The following is an 18,495-nucleotide window of genomic DNA, read 5'->3' as shown; positions in this document are numbered from 1 at the left end:
AAACCTTTTTAGCCACTTTTTTTTCTCAAAGGGGCACTCCACTGTTTTATACAAGAAGATCAGGCTATTCATAAGCTTAGGGAAACCTCTGAAAATTTGTCTTTTCTAGCTCTGGAGGGAGTTTTGTTTAAAGGTTGAAAAAAATAACTCCAAAATGCTACCAGGACTTGCAGAAACTGCTTTATAAACTCAGAGCATGAAGTCTGAAGGACAGTGGTTTTTATTAGGCAGGAAGGGGTCTAACAAAAAGACTGTTATCAAGTTGTAGGGAAGTATAACATTCAGTATTTTTTAAGCTTACCTGGGCCAATTTTATGGAATTGCAGTACAAAATACTGGAGTGGCTACACCTTTAGCTACATGTCAGGTTTCAATGGTAGTGTGATTTAAAAAAATATATATATTTTTTTATTTTTTACATCTCAAGATGAGGGAACTAAAAATAGGAGTCTTGAAACACTGAAATTAGCTATTAATTGCCACAATTTCATATAGAAATAGAAATGCAAATATTGGAAAATGTGTTATATGACATGGAAATTGATCTTAATGCAATGAAAATGTGGCAAATCTGTCATTTTACTTACAACTTTCTATTGTCCCCCATTTCAGCAAGCGCTTCCAACTCAAACATTTTTAGTTCATAAAAAATTTAATCTTTGAACCACGGCATATCAGTAGATGCAAGGTGAAATTCCCAATAAATAATAACATCAGTAACTTTTCCACAGTCCCCTCCTGGTCTACAAAGAACATGACAGGAAGTCTGAGTGGTCACCCATTACAAATACACCATGTTTGTATATTTTCAAGTGCTGAAATGTGTTTTAAAAATATAACATTTATGTAAGTTTATAGTTATATATATCAAAAAAAATCTACATTTGTATGGAATTATAGAAGAAATTCAAATAGCTTTTCCTTTGTGACTTGGGATTACAGTCTGGGGAAATGTTAAAGCCACAGTTTGGCAATCAGACACCTGCTGAGTTACTTGGGCTGGTCTAACAAAAAGGCTAACAGTTCCCCCATAAACCCCCAGTGTGGTTGCTTTGTGGGAACATCTGCAAAATGGTCCCAGTCAAGTTACCTATGTGTCCAGAAGCCCATAGTACCTGGTCTATAGCCAAACCTGCTGTAGTTATCAGCCCTTGGCAGCCGCAAACCAGGTGGGACTGGTCTTACTTAATAGACTTGGAGAATTCAATTTTAATTTGAGGATCAATTCCTATCAAGTAGGACAGGCTGTAAGTGAAGGGAAATGTTCTCTGTGGTGTATTCACTGTCAGTTCTTTACTGTTTTCCCAGTACATCTTATCCCTGAAGGAGCTTTTGTAAAGAAAAAGATTTCAAAAACCTGTATCCTGTTTGCCTTCCAGTGAATTTCTGTTTTTGGAAAATCCACCTGTGTTTGCAGTCCTCATAGACCTCTGTCCCCCTAGGGTGTTGTACTTTTAATCAGGCTATTTCTATCTCTTAACTGTGAGGAATTTTCTCTGCATTAGCCCAGAATTACAGTCAGAGACTGGGACAGAATTTCAGAGTAGGTTAGAGTTTGGGACAAGCTGAGCTGGGTCAACCATGGAGACAGAGTGAGATAATCTGGGCAGATGCTTATATTTGTACAGCTTTTAAATGAATGACCACCAGAGGCTTTATTTGCACTGTGGATTAAATGCTAAATGCGTTTTGGAGCAGCAGACACTTAGAGGGAGAGTTGTTGAACAGTAGAGCATGCACCATCTCTCCTCCTCTTTCCTGTTTCTCTCTCTTGCTCACTGTCTACTGCTGTCTTTTCTTGCTCACAGTGATTTGTCAGCAGTGGAGGTAGCAGCTGTTCCTTTTGCACTGTAATTTCTTTGATCATAATTATTCGTGCCAGCTACCTCCAACCTTGGCATCCTCCACCCCACAAAGCCATATGGACAAAAAGTGAGCAAGCCTGAGGAAAAACATGGGCTTCTTTGGAATAACTTCTATGATTTGTGCGTATAGTGGTGTGGGAATTATGGACATAGGTGCTTCACAGCTTCGCTCTGCATCACTGTGTACTATTATTCTCATTCATACATTCGCTGAGGTCCAGTCTCTGCTAAATGTAATGTATTTTCCCTGTCAGGTCTCTTTGATTTATGCATGCAAAAGCAATATAGCCCTGCACATCTGTGACTGAATCAATGTGAGCAGACAAACAACTCTGTTCTACAGAAAAGGGAATGTCAGAAACTCAGGGACAGACAATAAAATTACAGCTATGCTAGGGGCTGAACATCAGGCTGGTAGTTACTGTACTGAGCCAAATACAAATGGCTAACAGACAGTCCTCTTACAGTACAAAAACACAACTAGAGCTATTCTGTACCTGTCTACTTCTGTACTTGAGAATACAGCTCACATTTCACCACTCTCATTCTCTACTGCCTTCAGCTGCACTGTCCGTAGATCATTCTGAGGCCCAGGCAGACTCCTCTGTTTACCCCCTTTTCTTCTTGTACTTCTAGTAAGTGAAGTTAAGAGTCAGGGGTGCTGGGCAGCTGCTGCAGTACAGTTCACATGTTGTTCCAAAGAAAACCTAACTTGCTCTGTCTTCTTCTGTGGTCACTGAATTATAGATGACCCTCTATTGCACTCAGGCTGCATGGGTTTTCATCACGACGCTGGAGGTCACTTTGACTTTCCCCTCTATGTTCATCATACATGCAGCACCAGGGCTTCAGCAGTTGAGAGGAGCCTGCTTGAGGTCACCATTAACCAGGGAAGACCGACAATGAGATTTATGGAAGAGGAGACAGAGCTGAGAAGAGGGAAGGGAGGAGAAAGGCATGCATGGTTAAATCTGACTGTGGCAGCAGTGCCCTTCATCTGTCCCTTGCTCTTAACAGCAATTTCAGATATAGTACTGCATCTGCATGTATAATGCATACGCCCTGAGATAATGGAATGCATTGCAGAGGAGGCTGCTGACTCTGTTGTGGCAATGTGTTGGAATTGGTCCCTTATGTCACATTTGCCTTTGCCCGGGTCCCTCGAAGCATCCTGCTGTTATTAGGAGCGGAGCGCGTTGAGATGACATAGTGCTGTTTTACTGTTCCCTGCAGACACCCCTCACTACTCTACCATCAAGATTTGTAGTGGGCTAGAGAGTCCTAAAGCTGCACTGCCCTGATCAATAAACTAAACAAGCATGAAAAAAACATGGCTTGCTCTTGTTAATACAAAATCATGGGACACACTGACCACGCCAGAAAAACTAAATGAATTCACATTGTTACCAGAAAACACGTGCACCACTACTCGCAAGTGTTTGTGTCTATAATCTAAACACTGGATGCAAGATCTTTTCCTCCCGATGGAGAGAAATGTTTGGGGGAAGCACTGATGTTCAAACCGTAGAACATAGTGATGAAAATTAACCACAGGCCAACTATCACAAAAAGTCACTGTGTGGCATGAAAGTGAACATATCCTGTGGGTATCTACAGTGTGAGCATCCACACTACACATTACGCTCACTGAAGCCAGAGTCTGTTTTTCTGTGACGGGGCCTTATGAAGCGGAGCACGTCGCCTTGGGCTCCACAACACAGCTGCAGATAAAATACAGTGGACTGATCACAAAACAGCTTTTTCTAATAAACCCCACCGGTCCCATGTGACTCAATATGACATTCATTTAAAAGTCATTGTTAATAAAGACGGCATTTTCATGTCCTAATTCCCCAACTCATCACTGTAGGTACCAGTGACAGCCTCTGGCTCTGGCTCGCTGGCTGCCTCCTCCCTCCTGTCTCTGCCACATCTGACCTACTTCTGTCTCCAAAACATTGTAAACAGATCTGCTAATTGCCTTCATCTATTCTTTTGGAAGTCAGGTTCTGTTGCATCTGGCGCCCTCCTAGCTCATTCACGTGTGATGTGTATGATGCTGGCCCTCCCCCAATGAGCGGTCCATGTGGATTTGTAGAAAACCCATAGACAAAAGTATCTCATCAGGCCATGTGAGTTTACGTGCTAAGCACAGTACAGGAACAGGAAGTTCCTGCAGCTTAAAAAAAAGTAACTTCATAAACTGACTTTTAACTTCCATCAGCAGCTCCATCTTGAAAAACCTACTGACACACACAAAAAGCCCTGTGTGTTTCTACCCAGCTGGCTTGTAATCATGAGAACAGCCGTTATGACTATTGTAATTCACACACTTTCCTGCCCCCATGGTCTTATTGCTTTTGTGTAGTCTTGTGTAGCCTAGACCACAAAAAACAAAAAAACAAAAAATGTATTTAACACCTCTGATGCGAGTGACAATGACTCTCATTGTTGACTAAGTGTGAGAACAGAGAGGTATCTTCTGACCTTTAAAAAGATCACAGGCGCAGTCTGTAGACAGTGTTCTCAATTTCACACAAAACTATAATCCAAAACATAAACAAGATAAACTTGAAAACAGTGCTCCATGTTGCACCAACTCTTTCTATTAAGAGAAAAGACCATGTTGCACCATCTCTTTGGATGTTGTTGAAAACTTCTTAAAGACAGTGCCTTGTGACATGATCCATTTGATTTTATCAGGCTTTATAAACCCATTAGGTCTCTGCCCACAAAGGAACAATCTCCACTACAACAGAAAATGTACAAATCACTAAAAACCCAGTAATGAGGTTTTCCATTAGTGATGTTATTCACGACAGCTCATTTGTAATTTCACTACACTTACTAGAATGTGTGAATTTAGCACAACAAAAATGCTTGCTGACCTGTGGCTTAGTCACTGATGGAGCACAGCTTCATGCTATCAAATTTGAGTCAGCGATGAAAATGATGTACATGGCCAGACTAACAAAGAAATATCCCCTTAAAGCATTTGAGCTCATCTCTGATGGCAGATATGTCAAACAAACAAGAGATTTAAAAAAAAAGAAGCTAACCGTGCCCTTTGTCCAATGAATCATGCCTATCAGGGTGCTACAGAAGCTATGACAACATTTCACCCCAATAAAATATGAAGCCAAAGGATGGGTTTGGTTCTTGATCCAGGTCAAAGGGTCGTGTTTGCAGAGCGCGACAGGCCGGCATTTCCCTCTTCTGCATTGTGACTGGTGCCCGCTGAGAAATCACATCCCCAGAGGTCTCAGCAAACCATGTTCCTGTATCTGAGTGTGAATGAGTCACGTCTGGGCTGGAGCGTGTCTGAGTGGGGAGCTGGAGAATTCAGCTGGGAGGACTGCGCAGGGCAAAGAGCTGTCTCTATAATCCAGGGTAAACACTGAGCAGCATGACTGCACGCCTTAGACGTGACCAAAGCCAGCACAACAGAAATGGATGAAACGATGAGGCTCCTGCTTCCCTGCATGCCTGCCCGACTTCGTCTGCCACCAGCACTTCCTAATTTCTCCTCTTGTTTTTCTCCCCTGTTTTGTAATTCCTGTGCGGGGTTGACTGGAAACTCTCCAACATTGAATTAACCTCCGGGTGGCACTGCCAGTGTCTGTTGTTTAAGGTCATGCCGCAATTAAACCTGCTTTTGCAAAGATCATTTGGTCTGCTATTTGCTGACGAACCACAAGATCGCTGTCTATTCATGATTTCTAGTTGAGAAAAGGACAGTGCTTGAGAATCTGATAAGATTACGGCGCAAATGACACCTGGAAGTGAACCTGTAGTGTGATTTAAGTAATGCAATTCTGATGGACACCACAAAGTAAAGACAATCCTAGCTAATTTGGTAAACATAAAATCAATTTTCTGCTTCTTTTTGTGGCAGCTCAAGAATATGCACAAAGGACTGAGTCAGATTTCTGTTTTCTAACGCCCACTGTTACAGCTCTTCAGTGCTCCAGAGTTGCCCTTCACACTAAAACACTCTACGTCAAAAAGCAGAAGAAAGCTTTAAACAAAGGAGTAAAGGTTTCCAGTGACCACACAAAACATGCACATGAATGCTGCAAAGTGTTTATGTTTGAGTTTACCTAGAGGCCGACAAAAAGTGAAAGCTTTATCTGAAAACATTTCCAAATGCCTCAGTAGCCTTTTCATCTGGTTCTCACATAAAAAGGACAAATGAATGAGTATTATGGTTATATCAACACAGAAACTGGTTCAGGGACTCATTAGCTTGCAGAACAGATGATTCTAGGGATTTGTAGAAGGCTTGCTGGACACCATTTTGCCCAAAATAAAGAAGCTGCAAATATTAGAGCCAACATGTTCTGCCAAATCTCAGCTTCCTGAGAACTAATAAAAGCAAACAGTTTTTGTGTGATGTTGGGGAAAAAATGGTCAAGAAAAAAAAGTGGGGAAGGTTGATTTGTAGAGGTTTGTGAAAATCTCATATCTTATCAATTAAGCAATGCAGACATTGAAGTTCAGGATGAAATGCAGCGTGCTACAGATACTATTCTTCGGTGGCCAATTACTCGTTCAGTTGCTCACACTGAGCCTGCCAAAGTGAGCAGAGTAGGTCGAGACACTCGGGTGACTTCTCCCTCAGTGTGAGCGCGGTGGGGGCAGATGGACTGGAGATGCTGAAGTGGAGCTGGAGTTGGCCCAGCCAGCTCAGTGTCAGTCCATCCGCTCCATCCATGGCTGCAGCTCAACTCAGCCAGACATCCTGTTAGTCAGTCAATGGAGAGCATCCAGTGCACCGTGACCCCCATATTAGGATCTGACATGGCTGTTTTCATTTAACCTTTACTTCTATCAGGATGTCTCACTGAGAAAACACCCTGCTTATGTTAATTCGAGCCAGAAATGACAGTTGTTTTTGAGCTAAATCCTTCTAGCATTTGGCAGGATATCTTTAGAGGACACTTAGATGCTTGGATGATTTTTAAAAAAAGTATTATTAGAAAAGTGTTAAGGGGCTGTTGGCATGGTTCTGGAGAGGACAAAGGGGAGCTAGAAACAACCTTTGGGAGCAAGACGGAAGCTTCTGGTGGCACACAGAAAAGATTTAGGATGATGTGTGCTAATTTATGGTCCGTCCTATGCGTCCCTATGCAGGCAGATTTATTACTCCATTAATGGACTTCAGTGAAGTAACAGTGTACATGAAGCAACGTTATCTAGGCTGTTTCCTTCACTAAGCATCTGTCTTTATTTTGAGATAAAAACTAGTTGTTTTTTTTTATCCAAATGAGCTAATTTTACCTCATCTACTTAAAAAACACCTTGCATCAGACTAAAACATACATCACACCTCAGTTATGACACAGGAAGCAAAATCTGTAAACAAATCACACATCATTCCTCATGTGTCTAACCCTCCAGTCCATCATGTATTTGAGGGGCATTGTTTGTCCCTTGGAAATATCTACATAAAACATGCTAATGCAATTAAACAGGGAAGTGTGAGGGTTGGTGCTGCCTGGTTCTGAATCTCTAATGAGATGCCATCCCTGGAAAAGCCTGATTAATTTAGGAATGTCAGCTGCAGTGGAGAGTGATTAATTCCTCCTGGATTCAACCATTTAAATGAACAAGGTGGAGGGGAGAAAGGAAAACAGGGAACCTAAAATACGGATGCATAATTAATACATTTGAATCATTTAATTAGCCGTTCAAACTGAGGGATGGCACAGCTACACTGTGACACTGCTTTGTTCAGGCAATAAGCTCCAGTTAGTTCTCTCTTACAAAATATGAAATATAATGGTCTTGGTCTTATATTTGTATAGCGCCTTTCTATGCTTTACAGCACACTCAAAGCGCTTTCACACTATTTGGCCATTCACCCATTTGCACTCCCAAAAACACACACATTCACACACCGGTGACATCACCAGGAGCAACTGGTACAGTGTCTTGCTCAAGGACACTTCGACATGTTGACTGGACAAGCCGGGAATCAAACCGCTAACCCTCCGGTTAGGAAACAACCCGCTCTATCTCCTGAGCCACATTGTGGCCAGATGAAACTGATATTATTTTTCTCAGTTGTCATGTCTATAAACCTCTCAGGTCATCATGTAGCAGTCCATACTAAATATGGGGAAGCATGGACCAGATGGTTGGAACCAACTTAGATGTGCTGCTTCAACTACAGGGACTCAAACCAATCAAGATGGTGGTCTCCGCTCTGAATGGTAACATAATTTAATGTTGACTCTGGAAATGGTTTCGTTTAAGGCTAGACAAAATCTGCATAACTTCAGCAGTGCTCCAGATCGGATCAAGCCATGGTTTAATAAATTTAATATTTTAAATGTTTGTTTTAACCTTACTGCAATCTGTTCAACTATGTACATTATTAAATTACATCAACTTACTCACTGCATACTACTTTTTGAGAACTGACAGAATTGTGTCTGTACCAATATGTACACAAAGTTGGCATCACATGATTGGTCACAATTCTGCCAAATTTAGGTTGTAATTTTGTCATTTTTATGTGGACCTCATGGTCTTCATCAACAAATAGAGTTTGCCGAGTAGTCATAAATATTAATTACCTCCACCAAAGCAGGGGTTATGGTTTTGCTGGTGTTGGTTTGTTTGTTTGTTTGTTAACAGCATGACTTGAGTGTGTCTATGAAGGACTGTAAATACACATTAAGTCAGTCTGCGCTTGACATTTATTTAGCCATCCATGTAATGTTAGTAACAACATTGATGCACGTTTCAGTGGTTAACTAAACTACTGTGACCTTTGGTTACAGTAAGAATTGACAGAATTGAAGGAAAAAGCTATAATAAAAAAAGATTAAAAAAAAAAAATAGTAGTCTAACCCTAACTGTATTAACCAACCCTCCAGCTGTAAAAATGGATGATGTTAGTTGATGACACTCATGTTTATTCCTACAGCCATCTTACATTCTCTAAGAGCTTGAGTATAATGCATTTGCAATTGCATAAATATTTAGAGCCTGTTTAAAGGTTGCAGCAAACATTTCCATGGGTCTGTGCTGTTTTACAGAGACAGAGATATGCTTGTGTAACTTACCACCCACACAACCTCCATGACCTCCAACCTCACATCCTGTACACACAGTTTCAGTTGTTCATTGTGTGTGTATGTACCCTTGTGACTATTTTTGTGAGGAGCCAAGATCCTGGAGGGCTGCTGACTGTCGTGTGTGTGTGTGTGTGTGTGTGTGTGTGTGCGCGCATCTTTTTGTTGACATCACTGTGAAAACATTTTGACTGATCCTCACTAGTTCAAGGGGCTATCAGAAGGTTAAGTGTTGGTTTGAAGGTTAAGGGTAGAATTAAAGTCAGGGTAAAGCCAAATCAGTGATTTGTTTCTAAACACATTGTACATGTCAGAAAATAGTTGCTAAAAATGTGAAAAAGAGCCATTTCATCATTTTGGAGCTCAGAAATTTCTGGCTGGGGCACAAAGCATGGCTTGATGACACACTGGAGTGTCCTTAACGTAATGCCACCCCCCAACACTGTAATGTTATAAATCCTAGAGCACACAGAGCTCTATGCTCACATTTGTTTTGAGGGGGCACTCGTGAGAGTGAGCAAAGACTGGGGAGGTGACAGTGGCGCGTTGGGCAGCGCAGTCATCTCCCAACCAGAAGATTGACGGTTCGAATCTCGGTGCCGGCAGTCCACGTGTCGAAGTGTCCTTGGGCAAAACACTGACCAAGCAAGTTTATGCTTGTTTAGAAGGTGCTTTAAATACTCCTACTAGCTTTTTACTCATGACAATTTTATTGCACATACAGTAATGAGCATAGGTATTGCAAACTTCAGCCAAAGGTTTCACCTTCACTTCTCCTGTACTCCCAGCCCCCACAGCTGCGATAGCAGCTGTATGCTCTGTGTGTGTGTGTGTATAGGAACTGAGCACTGCCCACGCTCGTTCAAACACCAACACAATAGAGAAGGGGTGTATAAACACCAAAACCATTTCTCACCCAGTGGTCTTTGATAAAGTGCTCTTGTAAAGCCCCAGTGCATTAGCACCAGTTCTGCTGTTTGATCATGAGTTACTACACTTACTATAGGTACAGTGCCTTGCGAAAGTATTCAGGACAGTTCCTGTCATATACTTTCTTAAATATATTTAAAAATTGCTCATATGCTTTGTCTAAGTCTTCCTCTCTGTAAACTGATTCCCAGTTTTGCCCCATAAAATCCTCTTTTAGCCTCCTTACAGCATCTTCATTCATCACCCTCCTATAGAAAAGATTTGTTTTTGGCCTCTCTTTTCTATACTGGCCCTCATAAACCACAAATACTGGTAGATTTGATGTCTCATGTGTCTGATTAAGCAGAGATAGAGGGGAAAACAAGTGCATACATTTCTAGGTTTTAGAAGTGTCTAATGATACCCTGAAAGCAGTTTTTCATTCTCAAAAGAATCAAGGACCTTTTGAGTTAAAAACAAATATCTCTCTTTTCTCTTTCAGAATAATGTGAAAATCACTGAAGAAAGACAAGACGGCACCTCATCTCATCTTTTTCAGCACAATCCTGCTCCTTGCTGACACACTATTCCAGGTGTTTTGTCTGAGCTCTGTATGGCGTGGAGCCCTGTTGGGATGGGAACGTGCCTGGAGAAAAGATGGACTTACTGTGCCCTCACTAAAGGTCACAGTCCTCTGATGGTCATGTCATGGCCCATGGCACTGTGGCTACTGACTTTAATCACTGTGAGTCAAAAGATGACTGTTGGACAGACATTGAACACCTTCCAATCAGAAAGGAGGGAGTGGCCGCTGAACCACCTAACTGTGCATCAGTCCACTGGGGCCCTGTATGTCGGAGCTGTCAACCGCATCTACAAGTTGTCGGCTAATCTCACCCTCTCGGTGTCCCATGATACAGGGCCTGAGTATGACAACAAAGCATGTTACCCTCCACTGATTGTCCAGCCCTGCTCTGAGCCTCTGGCCTCTACTGACAATGTTAATAAACTACTGCTCATTGACTACTCTCACAACCGGTTGCTGGCTTGTGGCAGCCTGTACCAGGGTGTCTGCAAGCTGATGAGGTTGGATGACTTGTTCATCCTTGTGGAGCCCACACATAAGAAGGAACACTACCTGTCCAGTGACAACCAGACAGGCACGATGTATGGGGTTGTTGTGCCCTCACAGGGCCAGGATGCCACTCTGTATATTGGCACAGCTGTTGGAGGCAAGCAGGACTACTTCCCAACTATCTCCAGCCGCAAGCTGCCTCGTGACCCAGAATCATCCGCCATGCTGGACTATGAGCTCCACACTGACTTTGTTTCATCTCTCATCAAAATCCCCTCTGACACATTGGCTCTTGTCCCATACTTTGACATCTACTACATCTATGGCTTTGCAAGTGGCAGCTTCGTCTACTTCATGACCGTCCAGCCAGAGACTCCAGAGAACGGGATGCCTGCAGGCAGCTCACATGGCGACTTGTTTTACACTTCCCGCATCATTCGGCTCTGCAAAGGTGACAAGAAGTTCCACTCCTACGTGTCACTTCCTGTGGGGTGTATACACAGAGGCGAGGAGTACAGACTGCTGCAGGCCGCTTACCTGTCCAAGGCTGGCAGGGTTCTGGCAAAATCGCTTAACATCAGCATTCAAGAGGATGTGCTCTTTGCTGTGTTCTCCAAGGGACAGAAACAGTACCACGAACCCCCAGATCACTCTGCTCTTTGCATCTTCACCATCCAAGACATCAATGCACGCATCAAGGAGCGGCTACAGTCCTGCTACCAGGGAGAGGGAAACCTGGAGCTGCACTGGCTGCTGGGAAAGGACGTGCAGTGCACCAAGGCGGTAGGTGGACTGTAGAGAGACAAAGGCAGACGGAGAACAACTGGATCCTTGTGAACCCTTTGATTTTGCCACACAAAGCTGCATATAGACACACACATTTAGATGAACTAGAAAAACCCACAAGCACTGATATTGATTTACTGAAAGTCAGCTCTTTGAGTATCCACAACTGTGACTGCAGCCTAAATAGCTAACAGGCAGCCAGCCCATGCTGTGCTGAAGACATCATTCAGTTTTTCAGGATCCCACAAAAGTAGAAGAACTGAAGGAGCTGAATTCCACAATGCTAATCACAGGAGTTTTGTATGGAGCTTTGATTTCATTCAGGGGTTTTAGTACTGACTCCCACCTTCCTCTCCTCCCCTTTCTCTTGTCCTATCTCTATCCATCTGCTCTTGTTGCTGTTGGCATTACTGGAACCCTCTGAGATCTGTTCTTGAACTTGAGAAAAGGGCTTTCTTGTAAAAGTCCCAAGTTTGTGCCTTTGTGAAAGCCTTAATTCTGCATAATGTGTGGCTTTAATGGCAACAAGATGAAGTGAGCAATGAAAACAATTAGATTCATCACATCCATTGCTCTAGTGGTTCCCAGTACATGCTTTAATTCCACCATGCCATCAAACAAATAAGATGTAATGCTATTCATAAAAGCACCTGGAGAGGAAGGAGATACATAATTCAATACTTAATTTTCACTGCGCTGTTAACCAGAGTGTGTTATACCTAAAATGGACTGTAAGTGAAACCCACTGGTTCAGTTTTGTTAAGATGTAATTAGAGTCTGTTTTTTGGTAACACATTTAATTACTTAGTGCAAAAGAACACCCATAAGACATTTTGGTGTGGTGTTGAGATCAGAAAAAAGCCAGAATTCTGATTTTAAAATCAGATTGTACAGTTCTAGATTTCCTGGCAAAATAAAGGGGGGATGGGGTGATAACAATAATTAATTGTTAACAATTAACATTAATGTACATTAGCCTTACCAGAGGTCAGTTTGAATTCTCTTCCTACATTTGCACATGTCTACAGTGTTCTCAGTCCTTGTTTGGCTCCTACTTATGCTCTTTCCTTGCTCTTTACCTCCACCTTCCCTCCTTGTACCTGACATCCTGCCTTTCATTCTCTCGCCTTTTCCATCCCTCCGTCTTCACATCTCTTCTCTTATTTTTGTCCTCACATCCTCTAAAACAAACACACCTCTCTGCCTTTATACTCTTAATGCTTACTTCATCTTCACCCCCAACATGCATCTCAACCCTCCCTCTCACTACACAGCCCGTACCCATAGATGATCACTTCTGCGGCCTGGACATAAACCAGCCCCTGGGGGGTTCACAGTTGGTGTCGGGTCGGACAATGTACACCGAGAGCAGAGACAGGCTGACCTCTGTTACCTCCTATGTCTACAATGGACACAGCGTGGTTTTCCTGGGCACCCGAAGTGGACGGCTGAAGAAGGTGAGAGCAGAAACACACGGACAGACACTGTGAGCATAAGAAGCTTTAATCTGTATCTTATGTGGTCTGATTGACTGGAGCTGCTAACTGAAGAGATGCATATGGCTGCCTCGGTTTTGTACCAGAGGCAAATTGTGTGTGTAACATACTTGGCCAATAAAAGTGGGTATCTTTATCAGGATAAAGGTAAAAAATGTTAATGTAACGTCTAGGTGTGTGACCAGAAAATGATCTAAGTGGACAGGCAAGTCATTGTTACAACAACAATTTGTTTGATTACCAGATTATCCTACATACTGAATCCAAAAATAATCTGTTGCTAGAATCAGGGTTTGATGTTTGGGATGGATGGCAACATTTGATATTCAACATTAAAAGAGTACTCCAGCAATTTAATATTTTACTTCCATAAAGTCTCTAGACCTGTGACAGACTATCAAAAGAACAGTCAAAACTGAGAGAGATATCCTAAATTGGCCTCCCTGTATGCAGACGCACGCTCCAAAAATACTAGGAACTGCATTTCCCACAATGCAACCCAGAGCATTTTTTTGCAGACCCTTCTGTCTGTCATTCAAACTCCATGTCCATAGTTTGTAACACAGTTACAAACACAGATTCTATTATTTTCATATGTAACAAATCTTCTCCAGAGCCACAGTGGAAATGACTGTTTTAGCCACATAGTACTTACTCCCTATGACACAAATTGAACTTCAACTGCAAAATTGATGGAACACTCCTTTGACCTACACCATGTTAAAGGTTTTTGCCAAACTGTGTAACACAATTTATCAGCTGTCCATGAAAAATACTGTACACCATGGCACATTTGTGTAGTAATTATCCTTAATCCATTAACACTAATTAATGCAATAATCTGCTCAACTGATGATTGAATTAGCGTAACTGGTTATGTATAATACATCACATGATTATGGTAGGACATTATGCAGCTGAACAAAAGTACGGTAATCATAAGGTACTGTAGCTTAGATGAGAACAAAGTGATGTAAATCTCCATCCACGAGTACCTGAGCCAAAACTGAAGGACATGCATGCTCCTTTGCTTTCTTTGTATCATCTGAAAGTAACTGGACATTATGCAGCTCTAGTGCCTCTTGTTTAACAGTGCCCTGCTGGGTTTTGGTTTAAATGGCTTTTAGCATTACAAAGCATTTAAAGGACCACTTCACTGACTTTGAACATTATCTTTGTGTAGCTACTTTACATGAATTTTCAATAAATAACATCAAATTAGTAAGTATCTGTAAGTGTCTCTGATTCAGGTTCAAACACTCCTGAATACTTCACTTGATAAGGCACAACAAAATACAATGATTTCAAAGTAAAATGTACTTCTCTTAAATTTCTAACTTGTGTTTAAATGTTTTTAACATTTTATTATTGTTTTAAAGTAGGTGTATTAAATAATTAATAGTTGTCCCGAAATAATTAAATAATATACTCATGTTTTTTGAGTTTTTTCTTGGTTTCAAAGTTTTTTTTTGGTTTTATTTAAAAGAAGACTTACTGTCAACAAATCACTAAAATGACTACAACAGTGACTTTACTATTAATTTTGCATATATATTCAAAAATGTGTCACAGACCTTTACTGCTTTCTAAAATCTATTTAAAACAAACCAGTAACCTGCAGTGTTCACGTTGTTCTTCATTACAGTGAACAAGGACACTGTAGTTTATTTTAAGCCATCCCACAAGCACTGTTCTGCTGCCTTAATGCCCAGTACTGCACTAAATCTGCAGCTGTAAACAGTCTGCAACAAATGCACTTTTTTTTACTCCCATCTGAGTAACATTTGCTAAAAACAACTGTGCCCAGCTGTTGTAGGAAATTACTCAGTCTATTGTGAACCTTTATATGTGTAATCCATTTTGGAAGACTCAGGCTGAGAAGAAAAAGCATGTGTTGACAGCAAGAAAAATTCATTATAAAGGTCTAAATAGAATATTCATTGTCTAAATTAGACATACTTTTCTTCCAAGAGTACGTTTGCTTCTCCTGGTTTCAGGTCTATCCTTGTTAAGAGATGGTTTCAAGCCTCTTTCTGCTGCTAATCCTGTGCTTACATCATCAGGTATAGGGAATGAGGATGAACACAGAGGGTACATCCCAAGTCTCTTTAAGCACCATCGTTTCTCTCACTTGCATCTTTTCCTTGTGTCTTAGTGTGAGGAGAAACATATGAGCACAAAAGACTCAAGGAGATATGTTACTGACACGAGACGTCCTTTCCTCAGTGTCCCATCACCAGCTGATTTCTGAAAAAGGGGCATATAAGTTCACAAAAAACCTCTGTGAAGAATGGTCTCGTGTATGGTCATGGGTCCTCCAGCACCGTCCTTGGCACTCAGAGCCAAAACATCCTACGTCCTCAGTCGACCCAGGAGTCGTTCTGGTTGACCGAGGACCGAGGACGTAGGAACGATCTTATAAGAGACATGAGCTGTACCCCCAGTACTGACAAATGTAAAGAGTTGGGTAGACTTGAAATGAAATAATTTGTATGACACACTTGCCACCCAGAAAAAAGTGAGGGCAAAAACATTTATAGCTAGAACACAAAGCAAAATAGAGAGAGGTTACAATCTGACAGGCACTCAGTTTGACGCCTACTAACCCCTTAATGGTCTATGAAATGCCTAACTAAGGTATAGATAAGTCTGAAAATCAATGAACAAGAACTTTAACATGAAGGTAGGCAAGCAAAACAACAAAATAGAATTTATGTTGATTTATGTACAGAAAACAGGCATCTATAGGCCCACACACTTACAATAATCTCATTATGAGTGGTTTATGGAGTTGATTTAGCTCATTGCCCAACATGTTTTATGTCAAATGTACACTGTGATGATATAATATTAGGTTTCTATCAGGCTCATTCTCTGGTCTAACCAAATTGACTTGGTAGCACCGCGTGCTCTACTTAATGCACAGTCATACGACATGCAGCTGACTGAAGAGGACTGTGACATTAGCCTGGGGGTGTCAGTCTTATGAGGGGCAATCTATGACACACAACACACATGGGTCCAGACTGGGAGCACAGAGAGCATCACTGCAACTCTTTCATTGGATGAGCCATCTGGGAAAAAGACAAGATGGCCTGACAAAAAGAATCTGAGACAGACAAAGAGAAGAATGGGGCCAAGGGAGGAATGGCAAAAACAACAAGTAGAAAGACAGATTTTAAGCAAGAAAAAGAGAGCTGGATAGATTAAGGAAGGAGAAGAAATGCAAATCAAGAAAAACACAGGAAGACGCATGTTTTGCATGTGTTCAGGAAGGGAGCTGTAAACCCAGGTGAGCAGAGTGAGAAATCTATCATTACTGCTTTAAGTGCTGAGTGTGTAAAGGCCAGAGTTTGTCATTACACTGACAGAACGTGCAGCCAAGATTCAGACTCCCAGGAGCCTCTGAGGAGCACGAGGTCACCTCTCTAATCCTATTCCATCACCCCCAAATGGACAGGCTGAGCGGATACGAGGCATGACAATAAATGCCAACAGCGGATCACTCCAGCAGGAGGGCCATTGCAAAGGTCAGGCCTAACACAGGAGGGTGTAATCAGGGTGGGAAGTCACTGAGATAACTAACAGTCCTACCAGGTTCTGTGCAGCATATGGATATGTCCATCAATGATTCTTGAACTGGCTGCTCCTGTTCCAGATGCAACAGGACATTTTTGTCATCTGCCTCAGTTTTGTTGAATAGGTTGCTGATTTCAGCTGTGTAATGTGACCCTGTGAGTAACTCTGGGCTGAACAGAAAAAGGGTTTTTACACTTTGCATGGTGTACGCTAATAAGGAGAATCATTTCAAAAGTCATTAGTCATTATCTCTTACAGATCCTGGTTCAGTCTATTCCAATGTTCAGACATGAAGCATAGTTAGAAGCAGTTTTCTGTGAATGGCACAGTTTCTATTGGTTAGCTATGTGCTAGTAGGACCCAGTGAGCTCAAGGTTAGTATTTTAGTCAATTCAGTCACATCAACATTTTAACCATTTAAAGCAAAAGAAAAGTGCATTTGAGTTTGGAGGTATGACTCTGCTCATGATACTCTGGACGAATACAGAGAACAAAACCTGAGATGTACAACATACAGTTTATATTATGGTTTATTCTCCACACACAATACATCTATTGCATGTCTATTTAAGTACTGTAAATATGAGCTAGTATCAAAGGAAACATTCAAAACTCATATATAGTTAAATGCTCATATAAGAGAGGCAGTGAGACTGAAAGTACTGAATCATCACCTCATCTCTCTGCTATTACTTTCCTGTAAAAGCTTACTTAACAGACTGAAAGACTAAAAGGCAGTAATAAACACGATGCAATAACTCTAGCAGACAGGTGGCTGCTGAGCTATTAACCTTATCAACAGTACTTAACTCAGCCTCGTTTTGTACTGGACTGAAAGGAACTGATGTTATGACTGAGTCAGAGGCCGACGCTGCTGGACTGCAGATCAACAGCAGCACCACGACGCTGTAGCATTTGGAACAGTGGTAGGTAGGTAGGTAGGTACTTTATTGATCCCTCAATGGGGAAATTTCAGTGTTTCAGCAGCAATGGAGAACAAACATCATAACACCATGAGAAACAAACACCACACACATATCTTGATAGTGGTGTGATTGCTCACTGATGTAAACACCTCTCTTAGGAATATAACTGAATCATAGTCACTGACAACCAAGTGAACTGAGCAAAAGTGTTTAACAAAGCTTTCCATGATTTACAGTGAGGAATAGTAGCAAGTGGTGGAGCAGTGAAGGTGGACAAGTGCTTAATGAAAATCCTTCACCTATGACATATGGGTTTTGAATTATAGTTCAGCGTCAAGTTTCACCCACTGATAGCAGCACTGAAACATTTGATAGATGCACATGACGAGGCAGGATTGTACAATATTCCTGACAGTAGCTGTTTACAATCTTTAATTCACTTTGTGCATTAGGGCAACCATGACATTCACCTTGTGTCATTACTGAAGAGGAGACTACTACCATTCACTTACTGTGTTTAAATTCTTTCATTAAATGGAACAGAGAGCACAATCACAGAAATCAGGTCTGCAGTGGAAATGGTTTTCCTGGATGTTGTTGACAGAAAAGCAGCACATTACTGCGACCAGGCTGGTCATAATGTACATGATTGAACGGTGTATAAAACGTGAATATAGGACTGATTCTACTGTGAGGCTCCATTAACATCATCCTAAACTATGATATCTGACCTTTTGTACATGACTTAGATTTGTATATCTTATGATCAGTCCCAAA

At 41.5% G+C, this 18,495-nt stretch overlaps 1 protein-coding gene and 1 long non-coding RNA gene across 2 annotated transcripts in view; one reads left to right on the top strand and one right to left on the bottom strand.

Moving 5' to 3' along the window:
* The window catches only part of LOC109956527 (plexin-A2-like), a 74,483-nt gene that overhangs the window by 3,264 nt on the left and 52,724 nt on the right, over positions 1–18,495 (top strand). Inside the window, exons 2-3 of the mRNA XM_020593749.1 lie at positions 10,359–11,714; positions 12,992–13,174. Of these exons, the coding sequence (XP_020449405.1) occupies positions 10,470–11,714; positions 12,992–13,174 (1,428 nt within the window). The 5' untranslated portion in view covers positions 10,359–10,469. The remainder of the gene's footprint in view (positions 1–10,358; positions 11,715–12,991; positions 13,175–18,495) is intronic.
* LOC109956705 (uncharacterized) overlaps positions 13,125–18,495 on the bottom strand; it is an 86,503-nt gene continuing 81,132 nt past the window's right edge. The window contains exon 4 of the long non-coding RNA XR_002274465.1: positions 13,125–13,165. This is a non-coding gene — a long non-coding RNA (uncharacterized LOC109956705). The remainder of the gene's footprint in view (positions 13,166–18,495) is intronic.

This window comes from Monopterus albus, unplaced genomic scaffold (assembly GCF_001952655.1).
Source record: "Monopterus albus unplaced genomic scaffold, M_albus_1.0 scaffold1.1, whole genome shotgun sequence".
NCBI lineage: Eukaryota > Metazoa > Chordata > Actinopteri > Synbranchiformes > Synbranchidae > Monopterus > Monopterus albus.
This window is presented reverse-complemented; position numbering and strand designations above follow the sequence as displayed.